At 47.1% G+C, this 11438-nt stretch overlaps 1 protein-coding gene across 1 annotated transcript in view; it reads right to left on the reverse strand.

Moving 5' to 3' along the window:
• Positions 1 to 8431, reverse strand: part of LOC103607398 (glutamate receptor ionotropic, delta-1-like) — a 22132-nt gene extending 13701 nt beyond the window's left edge. Inside the window, exons 1-2 of the mRNA XM_008591907.1 lie at positions 8426 to 8431; positions 4305 to 4471 (exon numbers count right to left, since the gene is read on the reverse strand). Coding sequence (XP_008590129.1) covers positions 4305 to 4471; positions 8426 to 8431 — 173 coding nt within the window. The remainder of the gene's footprint in view (positions 1 to 4304; positions 4472 to 8425) is intronic.
• Between the last annotated feature and the right edge of the window lie 3007 nt (positions 8432 to 11438).

The raw sequence follows: 11438 nt of genomic DNA on the forward strand, positions 1-11438 counted from the left end.
TTCAGAACAGGGGCTGTGCATTACTTTCCATGGTTTCCCCTGAGAAAGCACAGTGGCTGGCATAAATAAGGCCATTAGTAAATGTCAGTTGAAGCAATAAATGTATGAATATTAACTGAATACTGAAAACTAAGCATGCACAGGCTTGTGTCTGGTGGACACTAGCGGTGACATCCCTGAGGGATGGTCCCCTAACCTGTCAGCACCATGAACCCAGTATGGTATGGCCTCTTGCTGGCTGAGATGGCCTTACTCTGTACAAAGAACAGGCTTTGGAGGTACGAGACTTTACCCGTGTGTCCCCAGACAAAGAACTTGCCCGTGCTAAGCCTCAGTGTCCTCATCTCTGCAATGTAGACCACTGATCCCCACCAAATGAGCAAATCTTTCAGAACAGGGGCTGTGCATTACTTTCCATGGTTTCCCCTGAGAAAGCACAGTGGCTGGCATAAATAAGGCCATTAGTAAATGTCAGTTGAAGCAATAAATGTATGAATATTAACTGAATACTGAAAACTAAGCATGCACAGGCTTGTGTCTGGTGGACACATTTCATGGCTGTGGTGAGAACAAAGCAATGTCCTTTAAGTGTGCAGAACATTGATGAGCATGATCAGAATGTGGCTGTGCTTGTAGGGCCCTGGCTGTTGAGATAAATGCATGATTTATGTGTACATGTTTGTGGCTGTGGATCATGCCCAAATGTCCCTGAGTACTATATATCTCTCATGTGGCATGTTGCATGATTAACTGGGCAGCTGCAGTGTCACGCTGTCTCATGTGGCTCAGACCATGTTGGGAGCTGCATGTCTGCATGTCCACGGGCCTCAGGTAAGCCTCTGCTGGCAGGGTTGAGTAGGGTAGGCCTCATGGCTGTTACAGAAACTCCAGGGCCAGATCTGCAGGACCGCAGAGCCTCTAAGAAGGCTACTGGTTGAGCCACTAGCTCTCCAGGGAGAATCAGCAGAGCTTCGTGTTTATGGGCACAGACTGTGCTCTGATGAACACTAGTTCAAATCCAGACTCTGAACGTCTCCACTTTAGCTCTCTCATCACATAAACCCAAGATTATCACAAATGTCCTACTACCTCACAGGATTATTGTGACAAAATGAGAAGAGGAAATGAACATGGAGTAATAAGAGCCCATAAAAGCTGGTGAGTTGCACAGTCTGATGGCCATATTGACCAGCAGCCCTATCGGGTCAGCACTGACGGGAGCTGCCTTTTATCAAGAACACAGCAGGGACTCATCCTTTCACACTGTTTGAATCCCCATAACAGCCTGAAAAGTAGTTACATCTATTTCACATCTTAAAGACCTGAGGCTCAGAATCTAGATGACTTGCCCATGTTTGCAATTAGCCAGTGGCAATGGTGCTCTTCCGAGCTGGGTCACACAGCAGGCTATGCTGTTTCCAGAACAGCAGGCTGTTCTCTGAGAGTCAGGTTCTGGCCTAGGGGATGGTGAGGCTCTGGCCAGACCATGGTTAAGGGACTGGATCCTCACTACTCCGCTCCTTAGAGAGCTCCTGAGCGACATCAGCCAGGCTGCTTAATTCTGCTGATCTTCTCTTCTCCCCGCTCCCTATAACTGTATGCATTTTTATGCCCAATTTTATTCCAGAAAGAATATAAGGCAATTTATAGAAAAGCATAGAATAAAACAAAAACAAAAAAAAAGGAAATTTAAATATGGAAGCAACAGAGGAAAGATAAAACAAGTCACAAAATGACTTATAGAATGAGGCTAAACTAATGCATACCATAATATTCCATGCTCCCTCTTATGAGTAAGCTAAACAAAAAAAAAGGAAATTTAAATATGGAAGCAACAGAGGAAAGATAAAACAAGTCACAAAATGACTTAAAGAATGAGGCTAAACTAATGCATACCATAATATTCCATGCTCCCTCTTATGAGTAAGCTAAAGCCATAATAGCCACATCCTGAAGCCAGTTATTCTCTTTTCCAGACAGATATAATTGCAGGTGCTTTCTTTATTCAACAGTTGTAGAACCTGCTACACAGTAGGTGCTCAATAAATGGCTATTAAGTTGCTAAACATTTATTGAATGCCCACAATGCATGCTGTCATCTGCAAACCTGTTATAGCACATAACCCCGGCCACACACACATACATCCACACCTGTCCTCTGCCAAAGCAGAGGAGTGGATCCATATTCGAGGAAATAGCTTAGTTCCCTGGATGAAAGGAAAGATGATTACAGCAGTTCCAGATAAGGCTGGGATCTGCCATTTATACAGACTTTTTTCTGCCAATGGTGTAGAGCGTTGCTCCCCGGACCAGCCCTCTTCCCTACCCTGAGGCACGCCCAAGCCAGGGGCAGCTCACAGTTCTGCATGCACAGTGCAGCAGAGCCCCTTAAAGGACCACTGGCAGCTGTCAATTGGCGACCTGAGGTCTGAGTGTCCCTTCAAAAGTAGACACCTGTCTGCACGGAGGAGGCTGAAGCAGATACTGTGGGGGAACAGCACAGCTCACTGGGGACATTTACTCACAGTGACAGAGCACACAGCTTCTGATAAAAGTAAATAGTAATAAATCACTTCTTGCCAGAATGACATGGAAATAGGACTAGCTACTTTCATTTATGGTGACCACTGGGGTGGGGAGAGCAGCCCACAGGGTCCCTGTCAGAACAGATCTCATATAGAGTGGACAGGTGGTGTACAGGCCTGTTCCAGGGCCAGCCTGCTTCTTTGGAATCCCTCACCCTGACACTGGCCTTGGACCATTGCCTCTGGAGCCACACAAAAGATGTCATTCCTTCTGCACCTGGCAAACCTTATGATATTGGGGGGAACAACCACAGAGCTCCCCATTTCCCCCCTCCTCTCCAGGTTGAGTATTTGAAAGTCCTCCACTAACTTAGTTTGAGTTCCCTGCTGGTCTGACTCTGTTTAGCAACCCAGCCAAGACCCACACTCCCCGGTCAATATCTGCTCCCTCCAAGGTGTCAACATTCACTTCTGCACTCTCACAGGAGATATCTGAGTAGCAGGAGCACACGCGGACTTGAACCTTCCCTTGCTGGGGCCCTGAGCTCCCATGAGCACTGTTTTGGGGCACATTAGCTGTCTTGGTGTTGCTGGCTTGTTGGCCCCACGGCTCTCTTCCCGTCTGTTCTAGAGACGTTCACAGGTTGATGGTCTGCAGAATCGCCCTGAGCCTCCCATCTCAGAAGACCAACTGGTATACCATCAGTGTGTTGTAAATCTTGGAGAGAAGCTGTTCTTTCTCCTTGTCTTTAATCTGAGCCACTGATAAATCACTACTCTTCCATCTCTCTTGTCATCTCTCTTTGCTCAAGGGAGCAGAGGCAGGCACAGAAGGCATACTTGATTAGATTATAGAGAAAATCAAAAAGCCTCATTTACCTTAATTAGTCCTACCCCCTTTCCCAAGTTTGCAGACTGAATGGACTGGTTACAGGCCCTCCTCCTCAGCCTTTCCTGGTGGGTCTGGGCTCAGATGCTCATGAGGGGAAGAAGGGCCCAGTCTGGATATCCAGGAGGTAGGAGAAGGGAGGAGGTAGGGCTTGGAGATCCATAGCAACATGGGCACAGTGCTGGGGCTCAGGAGCCCTGACTTCTATGCCCAGCTCTGCCTACAGCTGGCTAAGTGACCCTGGGTTTCAGAGCTACCTTCTCTGAGCAGTGGAAAGTCAAAAGGATAATCTCTAAGGACTCACACTCTTCAAATGGATGCTCCTCAGTGGGAATGTCAGAATTTATTCATGTGCTGCCCTTTTGATTGCTATTTAGTATATCAGCTTTTTGGCAGTTACAGCCTTTTATACAAGATACATTTATTTTTAAAAGTGATTATTAGGCCTTATCAGATCCTATTCATTATTCATTTATTGGGCAAACTCCTACTCATCCTTCAGGCCTCTGGTGTCACCTCCTCTGGAAGTCTTCCTGGGTCTCCTGGGTCTGGTCAGATGCCCTCCCCCCTCTGTCCCCTCCACCCCGAGCACCCTGAGAATGTCTTCACGCTGGCACTCGTGCCCTGGGCTATTGCCTGCTCACATCACAGTGCCCCCTGAGACAATTTGCCTTCATGGGAAGGACCATATACCTCCCCTTTTCATCCCACACCCACCCAGGCCCTAGGCAGGGGTGGAGGAGGAGGCTGCACTGGGCACAGCTGGTGCTAAGGAGAATGGGATGAACAAATGAGTTTGTGCTGACCCTCATCTCCCAGGAGAAGGTTACTCTCCCCCCCCGCTGCTGGAGTCCCCTGGCTGCTGGAGTCACTGCACTGACCCTGCCTACCTCTGGGAGAAGAGGTCCCTGTAGGGGCTTCCATGTTGCAGGGCAATCCCGTAGCCCTTGCTGCTGATGCTGTTGCCGATGACAGTCACTGAGCAGTCGTCGTCCGTCAGGGCTGCATACTCCACCACGGCCACGTCCCACAGAAAGGCATAGTTCCCCTTCTTTGCCTGAAAGACCAAAATCACCATGAAGTCAGGTGGACCTGGCCTCCTCCTCCAACAGCAAGGCTTCTCAATGGTGGGAGTCGAGGGACTCATCCTAAATGGTCCTCCTGCCCACCAGCCAGCACAGCAAACTCTCTTGCCATTTTTTTGGCTGAGTGGCACCATCGGTTGGTATCACTCATTTTGCTTAGACAGAATAGGTCTGTGGGCTTCAGCCACAGTACATCGCGTGGACAGGTGCAGGGAAGATGAGCTGGACATGGGCTCTAAGACTAGCTTCCTGGTCACAGTGGCATGAGCCTGCTTCTCATATTAGGGGGCTCACGCCTGGAGAGGGAAGGAAGCCTAACCCCAAGGGATTGAGATTCTCAGATCAGTGACGTAGGGGGAGCTTAATAGTGTGAGGATGAGGGAAAAGATCTTCCTTGGAAAACACTGTCCCTAGGGCGGGGCTCACGCCTGGAGAGGGAAGGAAGCCTAACCCCAAGGGATTGAGATTCTCAGATCAGTGACGTACGGGGAGCTTAATAGTGTGAGGATGAGGGAAAAGATCTTCCTTGGAAAACACTGTCCCTAGGGGAAGTGGAGGATAGGACTGTGATAAACCTTATCCACTTAATACTTCTACTTAGAACGTGACTGAGCCCTGCTTTGAGTGAATGTGGGCAATGGCCCTGGGTTCAGTGCCCCCAAGTAGCCATTACTTAATACCTAGCACAAGCACGTGTAGAGCTTGCTATGCATGGGGAAAAGCCCCTTAAGGGCAGGGCCTTACTTATATAGTTCTAGGCTGGGCTTCTGTCACTTGCCTTCTACTGTTCACATATGAGGGTGTGCACACACCTGCACACACACACACACACGTGCACACACATGCACATTCACGTATATGCATGTGTCTACATATGCACACACATACACTCCAGTGCACACACCTGCACACACACACGTGCACACACATGCATGCACACGTACACATAAACATTCATGTATATGCATGTGTATACATATGCACACACATACACTCCAGTGCACACACATGCACACGTACACATAAACATTCACGTGTATGCATGTGTGTACATATGCACACACATACACTCCCGTGCACACACGTGCACATACACATACAGAGCAGGTTTCTGGTGTCAGTGTTTACATTTCAGTGCAGTGGTTGCAGATTACTCCATCAAGAACTTGCCTGCGGCCACAGCTAAAGTCCTACACCATCACAGCCATGTACAGTAGACTTTCAATTCTATCTTGAGCCACAGTTCTAACTCTGCCTGGAGTTTGCACACTCAGAGGGAATGCAAGTTCCTTTAGTTTTTGGAAGGAGATGCAAACTAGACATTGTCACTTGGCCATATTAAAATAGAGCATCGTGTCCTTAATACAGCAAAGAGCTTGGTTTTATCTCTCCAGTGAGCACACAGACACGTCTTTGCCCTTCTCTCATGCACACACACGTGCATACACATGCATGTACACGTACACATAAACATTCACGTATATGCATGTGTATACATGTGCACACACATACAATCCAGTGCACACACGTGCACACACACACGTGCATACACATGCATGCACACGTACACATAAACATTCACGTGTATGCATGTGTGTACATATGCACACACACACTCCAGTGCACACACGTGCACATACACATACACATACAGAGCAGGTTTCTGGTGTCAGTGTTTACATTTCAGTGCAGTGGTTGCAGATTACTCCATCAAGAACTTGCCTGCGGCCACAGCTAAAGTCCTACACCATCACAGACATGTACAGTAGACTTTCAATTCTATCTTGAGCCACAGTTCTAACTCTGCCTGGAGTTTGGACACTCAGAGGGAATGCAAGTTCCTTTAGTTTTTGGAAGGAGATGCAAACTAGACATTGTCACTTGGCCATATTAAAATAGAGCATCGTGTCCTTAATACAGCAAAGAGCTTGGTTTTATCTCTCCAGTGAGCACACAGACACGTCTTTGCCCTTCTCTCCTACCACAGCTCACACTAGATGCTGGAAAACCTCAGGATGGGCTTAGAGACTGGGCTGAAGCACCACAGTCAGTAGACTAAACTTCTTGGCATAGTCAAGAGCATTATCCCTGGATCCTGCCATTGTTCAGTTGAGTCTTCATGACTCAACTGAGACTTTCCAAAAAGTCTATAGCTGTGTAGATGAAGCTAGTCAAGATGTCACTTCTTTCAAGATCCTAAGTGCCCATGACCCTAGATGGTGCACTTTCTAGACAGAAGTTCTCCATCAGAAGGATTGGTGGGCAGAGTGGGAATAGGTGGAATCCTGGCCATTCAGACAATTTTGCTGAACAACCTTGTAAGAAATGACACACACCTGTGCCACCCATGACTGACATCCCAGGGAGCAATCCAAATATTATACCAAAGCCTCATTTCTCCACCAATCCAATTTCAGAAGTCCAAAAGGACTCTGACCCAGGTTGCAAAATTATACACATCTCTCTCCCTCCACGAGGGAAGATAACAGTCTTTGAAATTTTTTCCTGCTGGCAGGCAAGTTTTCTCATGAAAAGACATAAATTTTCAACCCCTTAGCAACCAAGTTTCTCAGCAAAATGTTGACTTATGACCTAATATTTGGCTTCAGTGAGACTTGGAAGCATTTCACATCCATGCTTGCAATCCAACATGACAATCAGACATTGATATTTGTACGATTTCAAAAGGGCATGTCATGTTGAAGGAAGAATTAAGATCAGGTTCGTTTCTATCTTTCAAGTGATGTTCCAAGAAGGAAAAAGAAATAAGCTGGCTCAGATCGAGTGGAAACTGACTCTTAGGAAAACCAGGTGTGGACACTCTAATGGGACACTTGGGTTCCTTCAAGCCACAGACATCTGTGGCTCCACTTTGGGCTCAGGAACAGGTGAGTACACTGCACGGAGAAAGGTGCATTTACCATCCTGCTGGACTAAGTTGAGGAGGAGACATCTGGAAGGGAAGCTGGCCATATCACAGCTGCAAATGCTTGCTAACCAGGACAGCAGTCAAGAAGGGACCTGCTGGGTGACCCCAGACACTCAGTGTCCCCATTTTTAAACAGGGACTAAATTTACCATTATGTTTCATGTGTCTGCTTCCCTAATCTACTTGACAGTGCCACAGTGGGAGGACCTGGAGAAGGTGATGTGCCACTTTTTGTGATGGAGGCCGATTCAGAAGCCCCAACGGCTGCAGGCTGGGACAGATTCTGGCTCTGTGCTCTCCATTCCCAGCATCCTTCCCTCACTTCCTCATCATCCCAGAGCTTCTTCGACCCTCCTCTGTCAGTCCCACACTGAGTAGGATGCAGCAGCAACATCTCCCCTGGGGTCCCCAAGTCCATCAATTTCCAGGAGAACTTTCTGGACCCTGCAGACATCTCCCCAACCATTCTTGTGGGTCACAGAGCCTGTATGAAACATAAAGCTTCTTAGTTCTGACCATGCTGTCAGGAACTTGTCAGGTGCTAGCTGTAAGAAATTAAAACACCCCCACCCACCATGACTCTGTCACCTCTAAAGACCCTCTTCTTGTCCCTTGCAGAATGAGCTCCATTCCCTCCCCACCAGAAAGAAAAAAAAAATTCTGCAATGTACTTCTTCCTTGCAGCAGCAGAAGCAGTTTTCCATGTGGACCTTAGAAAGCTACCTCCTTCTTCTGTGCTGCTTATATTCACAGGCCTGGCTTCCCCAGACGTGGGGGACACTGACTATATCAAGCATCTGCCTCCAGGAGCCAAGAATCTCCTCTGTTCCCCATCTCCCCATACAGGCTCGCGCCCCTCCGTTCTCAAGTCTCAGCAGTGCGCGCCATTCGGTCCCTCGGTTCAGCTCCCTGCTCTGCTGGCCCAGCCTCTTCCCTAGTCTCTAGTTTCACTGGGACAGCATGTCTATCCCTCTCCCTCCATTCTCCAACCCCTCACCTCCATGTTGAGACCTCTCACGCTCGGAGGCATATGCCATTTCCTATTTATATTAACTACTCCTTCCTGTTGAGTATTTCTTTACAGGGCCTTGGGAAGACAGAATATACAGGCAGCGATCCAGCCTTCTCTCAAGTGTGTGCCATGGGCTGGTGCTCACAGAGGGAAGGGTGAGCCCAGCCTCGCCCCTCCATACATCCCAGCGTCCCTTGACCAAGTGTCACAACAAATTGTCAGATTCGCTATTTTTGTCACTTTCTGTTCCTACCAGTTCCTTTTTCTTTGTCTTTCCTAGGGCTGTCCTTTCCCTACTTCCCAGGTGGCTGGGAAGACGATGTCTGGGAGCAGGCATGAAAGGCAGTGAGCCGTTTACCAACAGGTTGTTGACATTTATTTCAGTATGCCTAAAAGATAAAAGTGATGCCACAGATCCGTGTTCTGCGATTAAAACAAAACAAAAGCAAACAGTGTATTTGACCTCTTCAATGGGTTAAATTACCTTTATCTGGCTAGCACGTTTATAACATTAAGTGTATTCTGAATCTCCAAATACTGGTTTGCCAGGTACCAGTACCTTGGAACGTGGCTGTTGGAACATTAGGCTGGAGACGTGGCCGTGGATAAAGTGGGGCATCCTCCAAGCCCTCGGCTCTATGCAGAGCCTGTGGGCAAAGACACCCAACTCCCCAGTCCCTTTTGACCCTAGAGAGCCCTCAGGACCCCAGCCCAGGTTTCCTCCAGGAGCTATGAAACATATTTGCAGATTAGCTAAGAAAGGAGAGGTCTAAAAGTTAATATATCCTAGAAATGGAATTTGGCTACTTCCACAGTGTTTTGCTATGTTTTGTCTTGTTTTTGTAATTGATAATATCCAGTGTTGGCAAAGTTGTGATAAAATGGGCATGGTCCTTCCTCACAGAATGATATGACCTTTGGAAAAAATGCAACAACACTTAACATAAACATGGAAACCCGCTCATATCTTTTACCTGGCAAACTGGGAATTTAACATAAAAAGTAACCCAGGTATATCTAAAAGATATGAAAAATATTTTAAGTCTAGAGTTAACTATAAAATAAACACATGAACAGTTTAGATATTTGGTGTTAGGTCAATAATTCTTAAAATTATGGTTCACAAATTTTGGTTATGATGCAGTCTTCTGCAACACATATTAATGATGAAGACTTTGCATAAATGCAACATATATATTTATTTAATTGATCTATATTTATATATCCACTTAATTAAAGTAGCAGAAACAATAGATAGACACAGTGTTATTGATAGACACAAATTATTGCCGTTCTGTGTACATGTGTACACATATTACACATGTGTAATATGCCAAAAAATGGACAGAATTGTTACCTAACGGAGTGGGATAAATGATGATTCTTATGGTGATTTCCTTAAACTCTTTTCTTTAACCTTGTTAGTTAGTCTATGCGATCACAAACTACATAGGCACCAGATCTGATCTGTGTATCCCTGTGAGCTCCCGGCTCCTCTGGAGTGGTGCCCTGGCCCATCAACAGGACACAAAGGCCTAGCAGAGCTCAAGCTTCACCAGGGACTGGCTCCCCAACATCACCCAAGCACTTGGGAAAGTCTCCCTGACATTGTTGGGCTGCTTCTAAACATGGTGCATCATTCACTCTCCCTTTCCTCTAAAACGAAACGAAAAACCCTTGGTCCAGATATAAAAAGAATAGATGTGAGGACTTTCGGAAAGGAGGAAGAATATCTTTGGCATTGCAGAAAGTCAAGGGCATCTGGCCATGCATCCTCAGGATGCCAGGACAACAGCAGGTAGAGGGGCAACCGCTGGCTTGTCTCCCAGCAAGCATCATCTTAGCAAACGGAATCCAAGCCCATCCCTGACATACACTCCCTTCCCAGTCCACCCACACCCTGGAGCATTGCAAATGGAAAGGAATGAAGGCATCTGGCTTTAGCACTAGAGCATCCTTATTAATATGTGAGGGAACAGGATCAACCCATATTGCTGGAGGAAAGGTGGGCACCATAAACAAAGCCACACGTGAGCTGGGATACTGGATGACTCACTTCCTCTCCACTGCTCCACACTGACAGTAAAATGAGACTGTGTTGCCTTCTGTTGCTCCACTGATTCCAGCCCTGATTTTCCTCATTTGGAGCAAAACTTTCAGAGACAACAGCCTTCAAGGCAAGAACCTTGTTACGCTCTTCCATTCCCTCTCAACTGCTTTGGACAAGGGCAAGCAACCACACTGTTCCCCCAAATGAGGATGATGGTGCTGCAAAGAGCAGTCCTAAATGCTATTGAAAAGGACAAGCTGAAGAAAGGCAGGCACCCACAGTGCCAGGTGCAGGATGGGTGTCAGGGTGCTGGGTGCCAGGGCCTTCAGAAACCGGATGCTTTTTTCATCCATGGAATAATTCTCAAGGTAAGAAAATTCAGCTCCTTTTACAGATGTGGAAACTGAGGCTCAGAAAAGTCCAGCGACTTTCCAAACAAGCCCAGATAATGAACAGCAGAACCATGTCCACCTGAGGTCCATCTGGTTTCAAAGAGTTCTGCGCTCTCCCCTTTGCCCTGTTTGGTCTTGTCGGGGGAGGGCTGGGGAAAATGCTCCTCGCGGCAGACCACATGAGAATGGTGATGTCTGGCTTTCCCAAGCTTTAAAAACTGTAACTCTGGAAGAAGAGAGGACATCTCTGGACATTGAGGATTCCTTGGAAACTGACGCACTCTCATGTGCATTCACCATTCGTGGGGCACTCACAGCCTCTCCTCGCACCCACACTTCACCCCAACAAAGCAGGGCTAGGCCCTTTCAAGCATCCCAAGTCTCAGCTCCTACACTTATGTTCCTATAAGGGCAACACACTGCCACACAAAATCTGAACCTTGGCTATAGTGACACCTGTATCAAGTACTGTGCCAGACTGCACAACGTGATGGTAAAAACCTAGACCATCTACAGAGAAAAGGACAATTTTGCAGTTTGCTGGTAGAAGTGTGGG

This window comes from Galeopterus variegatus, unplaced genomic scaffold, assembly GCF_000696425.1.
Source record: "Galeopterus variegatus unplaced genomic scaffold, G_variegatus-3.0.2 Scaffold7394, whole genome shotgun sequence".
Classification (NCBI taxonomy): Eukaryota; Metazoa; Chordata; class Mammalia; order Dermoptera; family Cynocephalidae; genus Galeopterus; species Galeopterus variegatus.